Source organism: Nothoprocta perdicaria, unplaced genomic scaffold, assembly GCF_003342845.1.
Source record: "Nothoprocta perdicaria isolate Ctin4 unplaced genomic scaffold, notPer1 scaffold_414, whole genome shotgun sequence".
NCBI classification, from domain to species: domain Eukaryota; kingdom Metazoa; phylum Chordata; class Aves; order Tinamiformes; family Tinamidae; genus Nothoprocta; species Nothoprocta perdicaria.
This window is the reverse complement of record NW_020455660.1, coordinates 247,991-258,043: the sequence shown is the minus strand read 5'-3', so window position 1 is coordinate 258,043 and position 10,053 is coordinate 247,991. Positions and strand designations below refer to the sequence as shown.

Below are 10,053 nucleotides of genomic sequence, written 5' to 3'. Positions count from 1 at the left end.
GTGACGGCCGTGTCCCCTGCGCAGGGAAGGCGGCGCCGGGCGCCGAGGTGGGCGTGCTGCTCTGCGACGTGGGCGACGAGGGCTCGCTGGCCGCCATGGCGAAGCAGACGCGGCTGGTGCTCAACTGCGTGGGCCCGGTGAGTGGCGGCGGCGGGGGAGCCCGCTCACCTCACCAGCGCGGTTGTTTATTCGCTTCTCACGGCCAAGCCGGGCCGCGAACGCGTGCTGGGATCGCACGAGACTTTCCTGCAGCATCCTCTGTTCTCGTTCTTTGAGTTGGAACCACGTGTGTTTTGGGCCAAGTGGTTTTGTTTGAAGTCAGGGTGACAATAGAGCCGCGCATAGACTGGCTGCTTTAAGTTCGTGGCCCCCTTAAAACTTCTTGGGTGGCCAAATTTGCTGCTCATGGAGAGAGGGGCGAAGTACAAGAGCTGTAGCCACGTCACGGTACCTGCTCTGCCTCCTGCACTGGGCTGAGAGTGGTTAAACAGGGGCTGTGGAGGAGGCTCTTGCTTAATGCAAGACCCGAGCATCAAGGTAAGGGGTAGCTAATTGTCCTGGGCGGTCATGCAGGGAAAAACGTGGCTATTTCATACACTAAATGGGGTTACTAGTGATGAAGAACCTTACACTGCTCCTCCTCCTCCCTCTCCTGCTCCTCAGAAAAGAGAAATACTGTTATATCTGCCCCATTTAGAGGGCTGTAGCTCTCAAATGTTCACTGTTGTTGTAGGTATGTTAGATAAAAACAGATGGATTGCGTGTGGGTTTGTCTTGGTTTTGTTACGTGTGTGTGCTTTTTCCCCTCTATAGTACAGATTTTTTGGAGAACCTGTGGTAAAAGCTTGTGTTGAAAATGGTGCAAGCTGCATTGACATCAGTGGAGAACCTCAGGTATGTGACAGCAGAAAAATCCTACCTTGGGCTCAGCAGCTAGTAAAGGAGTGTTTGTTCAGTATGGTTCTGATGATGATATTTTTGAAGATGAAGATACATTGTCTTCTGATTTGCAATTGTTACATTAATTTTAATATGTATTATTTGTAATATGTATTATTTGCGTAGTTTTATTACTATAAGACGAGAACTACGCAAAAACCTTCTAGAAATCAAGCACTTAAGAACTGTACAGTCAGCCTCGGTTGTGATTCATGTAGGAGTTTGTAGAGATCACAATTTTTGGCACTGTGTGCATTTCCATACCATAAAGTAGGACTAATGTGTTTCTGCCTTAAGGATCTTTGTTTGAAGTACGCAGAGTACTGTGATAAAGTGCTGATGGATAATATTGAGTATTAAAATATATGCTCTGTTTATGTTTTAGTTTCTGGAAGGAATGTACCTGAAATACAACGAAAAGGCTGCAGAGAAGGGAGTCTACATCATTGGAAGTTGTGGCTTTGACTCTATACCAGCAGATATGGGAGTACTGTTCACCAGAGACAAGTTGAAAGGTGACTTATTTAAGCGTGGTCTTATGTTGAAAAAGAACCATGGATTGTTTTTCATCTGGTTTTCTAAAGCAGTAAAGCCCAGAACTCTTTCTGTCTATCGCTCTGGCTCCCTTTACCAACTAAGCAGATCTGACTCGTGAGAATGGAAAAGCATTGCTCTTGGATTTGAGGAAAGTGATGATTAGGTAGGGGAGGAATTCAAAGCAATGCCACGCACTGAAAGGACAGAGCAGGAGTGCAGGAATCGAGCCCTGGCACGCTGCCTCCTGTGCGGGGAGAGACCTGTAAGGAAGATGTGGTGGAGACGGGAAGCCTGCGGGAAAGGGAATGCGATCTAGCGGGTAATCGGGGTTCCCCGGTTGTCTGCTTGTACAGCCTGCACTAAGAAGGCGGTGCAGAAGCATTTGTAGATGGACAGTGCTGTGTAATTCCTTTTTCTTCTCAACAGTGGCTGGACAGCAAGTGAAAGGATAAATATATTTCAAAATAGATGTGATATAACTGAATTCTATGAAGATGGCACTTGATCCTTTTTCCAAACTTTGCTCAGATAGTTTGTTCTGTAGAAGCATACTCAAGAGTCTAGATCCCACCAAATGCCCCTCTCTTTTCCTTTCCATTGGAAGGATTAGTAAGAGTATCCACACATATGACTTTGCATATATGTACTAATAAAATTGCCATTGAGTAGGATTGATTTGCATCAGAGTGTATCTATTCTCAGTTTTTTAAGAACTATTGGAAAAGGAGAAAGAGGAGTGGCAAGGAAATGAATATATGATTTTCTGTGGGTTATGTCTGATATGTCTTTCGAGTAAAGATCCCTCTTACCTCTTTCTTTCTTGACTTCCTAGTATCTTCACTTTCTGTTATCACCCTTCTGTCCAGTTTGTTCTTACATTTAAATTTGCTCTTACAGGAACATTTTTTTTAGTCTCAGAAGGAACCAAGCAAAGCAAAACAAGGCAGAATTTGGAGGAGTTCTGTTTGGCTCTGCATCAGCTGAGCATCCTTTGCAAAAAGGATAAGCTATGTTAAAATGAAAATTTTGGAGATATTTTGATTTTTTTTTTTTTTTTATAGTGAGGTCTGCCAAACTCTATATAAGTTCATCGACATTTTCACACCTGTACAATTCCTACATCATCTTTTATTTCAAAACTTGGCAAAAAGAAACATGACTCTTGATATTCTTTTCTTTCTTTTCATTGGTGATTTACATTATCTCATTAACTAGATTAAAAAAATACAACATTTAATGAACAAAGATAATGACCCCTATTGAAGTACTTTGCTTATGAAATCTAATGACTAAAATAGCTGTGGAACTTAATCTTAGTTTATTTTACTTGAAGATAATGATTTGATTCTGCCTCTTCTACTAGCGATGTCAGTGCTGTGACAGATGAGTCTGTCAGAGTGTACTCTGGCTGTGTGAGCTCCCAGACTGTATGTCAGCAACTATCATATTTTCTCTTCTGTTAAAGGTACCTTAACAGCCGTGGAAAGTTTTTTGACAGTGAAATCTGGACCTGAGGTTGGTTGCTTTATGCTGTCTTAGAAACCCAGGAATATTTGTGATAACACATGCGTAGCCCCTTTGAAGAACTGTTGTTATGTTAATTCAGATCAAGCAACAAAACAAACTGGCAGCTATTCAATAAGTCTAAGAACTTTTTTTTTTTTTACTTTTATATATATATATTTTTATATAAATTATGAATGTTTATATATATAAATATCCCAAGCAACCACCTGTTTGTAAGGGTCTTTACAATATATTGCTGAGATGTGTGAAGGATCCGTGTACCCATAAGTTGTAGCAGAGGTACGAAGTATCGTCTGTAATCCCAGTGTTTGGCTGGTTTGTTTTTGTCTGTTTTTTTCTTTTTGGTTTTGTTTTTTTTTTTTTGCTGGCTTGTTTTTCCTTTTTTCTTTGTATACAGTTGATAATGCATACAATTATAGTGTAGGAAATTGTCACAGGGGTAGTAATTCCTTGGGCCAGGCCACTACTGAAATAGCATCTCAAACCTTTAGATACTGAATTACTTCCGTTACTCACTGTTTCCTGCTCTGTCACCAGGGCGCCTGCATACATGATGGGACCTGGAAGTCGGCTATTTACGGCCTTTCAGATCAAGACAATCTGAAGAAGCTTCGAAAACAGATAGGATATACCCCAGTTCCAGTCATTGGTGCAAAACTTAAAAGAAGGTATAAGAATCTTAAGACATCAAATATATCTGTGTTTCTAACAATCTAGGATTTATTTTTATATATATACTCTCTATATACAATGATACATATTACTAATGCTAAAAAGATGCATTTAACACTTCAGCAAAACATGCACACATATTTACTTCTGTAATAGAATTGAAGATATGTTTTGAGTTTACTCATTTGTTTATATTTTATTGAACAATAACACGTTAGTATTTAGTATCTCTGAAAGCTGCTTGTCCTTTTGGAGATGTTGTTCCTTGGCCTTTTGGAGATGTGGCAGGTTTTTTGAGTTTGAATTGGGTAGCAGAATGGAAGAACCCACATGAGGAAGATGTTATTTTGCTTATCAGATTAATCCTGGATGTAGCATATAAACTTGGAGTTGAGTGAGGAGTAAATTGGAATCACTGTATTGCTCAGTGAGAATAGATAATGTCCTTAAAGTGCGTGAGTGAAAGCCAGCACTGATAGTCTCATTATGAATGGCTTTTTCTGTTGCATGAACATTTAAACAGTGTTTTTTGTTTCTTTATTTATGTATATTCTGTTTGCAGAGGCCTTGTGTTTTACAGTCAGGAATTCAGAGAGTACTCCATTCCATTCATGGGATCTGATGTTTCAGTAGTGAAGCGCTCTCAGCGTTACTTGCACACACAGCTGCAAGAAACACCAGTAAGTTGCTATTCTTAGTATACTGTGTCTTCCTGATCATTTTCAGGGCATCCTTCCTTTATGTATTAACAGTTCCTTGCGCAGGATCTGTGTAGCAGGGTTGCATCGTTAAGTAAAACCTAACAAAATGCATTTGCTTCTGTTATGAAGGAGTCTCAGTTGATTGCCCTTGAAAGCTGCTTGACCTGATGCAGTCCAGGTTCTTTTGGATGCTCTGGTTGGTTTGAGTGTGCCTGATTTACTGCTCCCTGATGAATTTGCTGGTGGTTCCTTGATGGTTCCAAGAGTCTGCTCTTCTTGTAGGGTTCTCATGCATTTTAATTTCTGAGTAGGCACTTGTAGGAGATGGAAGCCTCCGCATAGAAATGTGAACGGCTTCAGAATTTTAGGGAATGAGTGTTACACAGAGCCACAAAATCTGAATGCTCAGAGCATTCTTCTGCCATAACGTTTGCCTGGGGTAGCCTCTAAAGTCAGGCATGTCATTTATCATCTCTGGACTAACTTGCTTAAGCAGGTCCATGGCTTGCAGTAAGGCATGCACAACAGAGGGCTGTGGCAAATGAGGCACCTTTATCATGCTGTGTCACTGCTGGCTCCTGAACACAATTCAAAATGCAATCTGTGTATGACCCATGCTGTGTGCTCTGCAAGGTTTATTCTAGTGCTTGACGTGCCTTCTGTGCAGGTTAGAGAAGGAGGATTTTTGCACTCAGGCTTTTTGAAGGATATGTTCAGGAGTGAGTAGACCTAGATCTGCTGAGTTGTCGAGTGTCTGCAGGGACCACTTGTATGTTCAGCTTTCTTTAGCTCTGTGTTCATTTTTTACCATGGACAGCTTGAATTGCATTTCACTGATAAACAGCTAAACTAGCATGTCACTTCTGCTGGCAGTAGTCCCAACAGGAAACAAAATTTGAAGCCTTTCTTTTCCTGTCCCAATGTTCAAGAACAGTGCTGGTATCTGTATTTGGTGGGCTCAGAAGAACCTGTGAGGTACACATCAAGCATTTTTATACCACTGAACCCTGGAAAACTGCAGATAATTTCTGCAGTTCTTGCATATGCAGTAGCATTCATGAGCTAATGAAAACAATTCCATCGGACATCTAGGTGGTTGCTCTGTGCCACAGGTAACTGCATGACTGAAGTAAAAGTGAGTTATGTTCTGCACTATTATAAGTGGATATGCAGTAAAAGTATCCATGCATGTATTCTATATTGTGTATACTTAAAAAAGCCTTAGTGAAGGAAGACACTTAATTCTGTAGCTGTACAGAGGCTTTTGTGATGTCTGTGGAGCTTTTAAGGGCCTCATAAGTGCAGTGCACTGACGAACAGAAGGTCAGGCCAGTATAGCACAGTAAACAGTGTGGGAGGGAGCTCATGTGCTGTTCACTTGTATCTGGATTCTGTGATCCTTGGGTCTCTGGCATGTAGAGTACCACCAACATGAAGAGTGGAACGTCACTGCTGGTGGAAGACTGGAGGTTGGGGTTTTATTTATTTTTTTTTTTCCTGAGTGGAAACCAACACCAGAGGCATCTAGCACAGCTGTGCAGAATCACTGGCACCCATAAGATAGAGATGGCAGGCTACTCTAAAAATATATTTGAGGCTATTTAGTAAGAAACATTTGCAGACTTTGTTCTGTAATTGTGTTCTCGCTCTGACTTACAGAGGTGAAACGTTATTCAGAGAGTTGTTTGGAACAAAGATATATATTTAAGATGCTTTCAAATAGCTGTGTATTGCATGAAAAAAAAAGCAGCCTAGTTTTGGGATGGATTTATTTTTAGAAGTGAATCAGCATAATTTTCATGTGATGTGTATTGAAAATATGGTTTTGCCATAGGTGCAGTATGCTGCTTATGCAAACGTAGGTGGTCTGGGCTCTGTTATGAAGCTGATGTTTGCTGGCCTTTTATTTCTTCTTCTTGTGAAATTTAGTCTTGGAAGAAAACTTCTGATAAAAGTAAGTGTTTAGAACGCAAAAGACCTAAGTGGTTGGAGATATTTTTTTTCCTGTAGTTTATCATTAATCTTTTTGCTTCCTATTATATAGTACCCAGAATTTTTCTCTGCTGGCCGCTTCACAAAGAAAGGACCAACCCAGAAACAGGTAACTGTCTGTCCTGGATCAGTTAATGAAGAAATTTGTTTAAGTAAGATACGCTAATGGTGGAATAGTAACCTGGAATCCACCACACAGTCCCCCACTCCACCCCAGAAAAGTTTCTAAATACACATTGTGTCTGCCTTTCCATATAGTTTTGTATATTTAAATAAAGATGTCATTAAATATCAAAGTATATGAAAATTATGTAACAAAAATGGATCAGAGAGCCGGGCCTTTCTTATTTACTTGGATAGCTCAGAGTGCTCAAAATGGCAGAGGTGATGGCAAAAGGAGACTGAGGTACAAAAAAATAACATGGAAAGTACTGAGAAGACAGATGGACTTCAGAACAATAACACCTACAGCAACATGAATGTGAACAGTATATCCAAATAATTTAAATCAGACTGCACCTTTCTGGCAGAGACTTGGACTTGTTAATCTCCCTTTTAGATATGTCATATTACTTAGCATTTATATTCATTACTTCCGCCTGTGTGATTGAAGCGAGCTCAGAAGTGAGTTTTGGTGACTGCACCTCTTGTCTACTGCAGATGGATGAAACTTCCTTCACAATGACCTTTTTTGGTGAGGGCTACAGTGAGGGGCAAGACCCCCAGAAGGGCAAACCCAATGTGAAGATCTGCACCCAAGTGAAAGGGCCAGGTGAGTGTTAGCAGCAGCTGCTGCATCACGTTCCCTTTCCCTCCCCCTTCTGATAGAGCTTAGCGTTGCTTCCAGGGCCCTTCCCTTCTCCCTGCGCTTGCAACACACACAAAGTCAGCAGCCTCTAGAGAGTATTGCCTTACATAGGAGCATGGACTGAGACTTGGTTGAAGTAGTTAACCAGTGTGTTCTGGTCATTCTCTTCCCTTCTGCCTCTTGTCACAAAACAATTTTCTTCCAAAATAGAGTAGCAAAGGGAGAGTGTCTTAAGTGTAGCTTGTGGTTACTACAACCTGGGCTTATTACCTATGTTTCATTTCACTTGTGTTCAGATCATTCTTTAGAGAGGTCAGCTGAAGGTTTGGAGACAAAGCAAGAAGGGGGGTTCAGAAAGGAGTTAATGAAGTGTAGCTACTTTAAATATCTTAAGTGTACCTGAATGCAGCAGTCTTGCATCCAAGAACTCAAGCACAGAATGTAAAGGAGAGGTCTCTGACACCATGAAGGGATTGTGGTCATAGGTCTATATTTGAAATGGGCATTTGTCCAGGACTCCCAAAGCTAATGGGGATAAGTACCAGGTGGAATTACTTTTCCCAGAGGGGGTGGGCTGTGTGATTACCCAAGAGATTCTTCAGCATGCAGTCGGTAAGAGCAAGATCAAAATTATGAATTCTGCATTTCAACACCATGTACAAATCTCTTCTTTTGTCAGAGCCTGGCTATATTGCTACACCAATTGCAATGGTGCAAGCAGGTGTGGCTCTGCTGGAAGAAGCAGCTTGTCTGCCTGCACAGTAAGTATTTTCCTCTTCAGAACACCATGATCTAACTTTTCCATGCACACATTTCTTTTTGAAAATATAGTGTGGGGATTTCTGTTTACCTCGCCTCTGTGCAAGCGCTAGTAAACACTGTTCTTGCTAAGCAAGACATGATACTTGACTACAACTTGATTTAAAACTCCATTCCTTTAGTGTCCTTTTATTTTGAAAGGATGAAGATGTTTTAGTTCCACCTTTGCAGCAACTGTTGCATTAATATCTGTCTTCTCAGACAGCGGCAAGATTTCTGTCAAGTTTGCTGGAGGCAAAAATGAACCTATGACTACAACCAGCTTGCCAAGTTCCTCCTATGCTTTTTCCTAGTGGAGGGGAGAGGGGGGAAGAAAAAAGGGGCTCTTTCTTTTCTAGGCAGGGGAAAAAAGACCCCAAGAATCACACACAAAGGAATTGCCCAATCATCATGCCACTGATCTCTCTCTCCCTTGACTTTCATCAACAGAGGTGGTGTCTACTCTCCAGGAGCTGCTTTCTCTAAAACAAAACTGATCGAGCGCCTCAACAAACGGGGTTTGGAGTTTTCGGTTATTACCAAGCCTGAAGTCTGAAGTCAAACCCTAAACTGCATAAATTAACATCTGTGTCTAATTCCAAGAAAGCTTATTTGGATGTTAACGCCTAATCATAAAATAATGAGTTTAACTGTGCTGTTGTTTATGGCAGAAACAGAAGAAAAAAAGGGTTAAAAATAATAATAGTAGTTGCTATAGTGAGTAAACCCTTTATGGATACTGAATTTTAATTTATGAACCTACTAAAAAGTCAGTGATTGATCAGATGTTAGTCCCAGTATTTTGTTTAATCTTTCAGCTTAAGCTGCAGAACAGCAGCATAAGTTTAAACTATTACCACTGTAGAATCTACTTGACACTTTCCCACGGCCGTCCTCCCCCTCCACCAAACTGCTTAAAGCAGGAAGCCCTGGATAACAAGTGCCTTAGCAGTTACTCTTCATGCCTGCTCAGGATAGGCACTGTTACTTACTGTGGGGATCTTAATTTTAAACTTTGGCATCCATATAAACTAAAACTAAGCCTTTGTTTCACTTTAAAGATCAGCTAACTATACTACTGTATTACAGTTTGTTGGCTTTTGGCCTTGCTAGCATTCCTGGAGTGAGCTGTACGCAGAGAGAGGGAGAGAAAACAGAGAAGCTGGGGCTTGTCACTGAGACCTTGTTGCTGTCCTATAGAGCAGGGGAAGACCCGGTGCAGTTTCATCCTGTCAAGGGAACACACCGTTCTAGCAGCACACACGCAGTGGGCAAAGCACCTTAAGGAAATCACAGTTGCAGTGTAGCTCTTTCCCGTAGCAGACTTGCCAAAGTAGGGACTGTAAGAAGTGAACGACCTGTTCGGTGGTCTGAGCTGTGCTGAAACAAGCCCTGCCTTTGTTTGTAAATATTAAATTTCTCTTATAAGTCTATACCTGGCCCTTTGTGATGTGGTTAAACAATAACTTGCCTAACAGGAGCGTTTCTTTTTCAATAGATATTATCACACATACATACATATCTGTATTATCAGGACAGTTCTGATAACTTATCCTTGCAACTTGATAGAATCAGAACATTTTACAGAGTAGGCAGTTCAGAAATAATATAAATTCATTTTTTAATCTTATCCCAAATCAGATACACATAGTCATTTGTAGAGGACTGAAGAATGGTAAACAAACATGCTGAGGGAGTGGGTAAACCATTTGCTTTAGCTGTGATGTATATACTTGTTCATTACAGAATTTAACCACACAACTCACTTGTACTCGGTGGCCCCTTGAGCTTTGCTATATGCTGCGTGTTCCCGCTTCTTCTTAACTATAACAGCAACATCACTTTTGAGCTTGCAGATGGTAGACTCAAGTTGCTCCCCAAAATCATTTATCAGCTGTGACTGTCTGTCTGTAAAGAGACGTAGTACCTGCAGATTATCTTCCTGCTAAAACATAATAAAAGAAAGAGTTGGGACCAAGATGGCATTTTTGTTTTGTTACACCAAGGACTACTTGCTTGCCTTGCGAGTTAGCCAAGGTGGCAACTGAGTAAAAGACAAGGCAACTGCCAGAAGCAGCC

At 41.1% G+C, this 10,053-nt stretch overlaps 1 protein-coding gene across 1 annotated transcript; it reads left to right on the top strand.

Moving 5' to 3' along the window:
* Window positions 1-10: 10 nt before the first annotated feature.
* SCCPDH (saccharopine dehydrogenase (putative)) lies at window positions 11-9,732 on the top strand. The gene is made up of 11 exons (XM_026045892.1): window positions 11-137; window positions 814-894; window positions 1,325-1,454; window positions 2,942-2,991; window positions 3,541-3,671; window positions 4,238-4,355; window positions 6,211-6,330; window positions 6,421-6,477; window positions 7,029-7,140; window positions 7,856-7,937; window positions 8,425-9,732. The coding sequence occupies exons 1-11, from the start codon at window positions 96-98 to the stop codon at window positions 8,528-8,530; spliced, it is 1,029 nt and encodes a 342-aa protein (XP_025901677.1). The 5' UTR covers window positions 11-95; the 3' UTR covers window positions 8,531-9,732.
* Window positions 9,733-10,053: the final 321 nt, after the last annotated feature.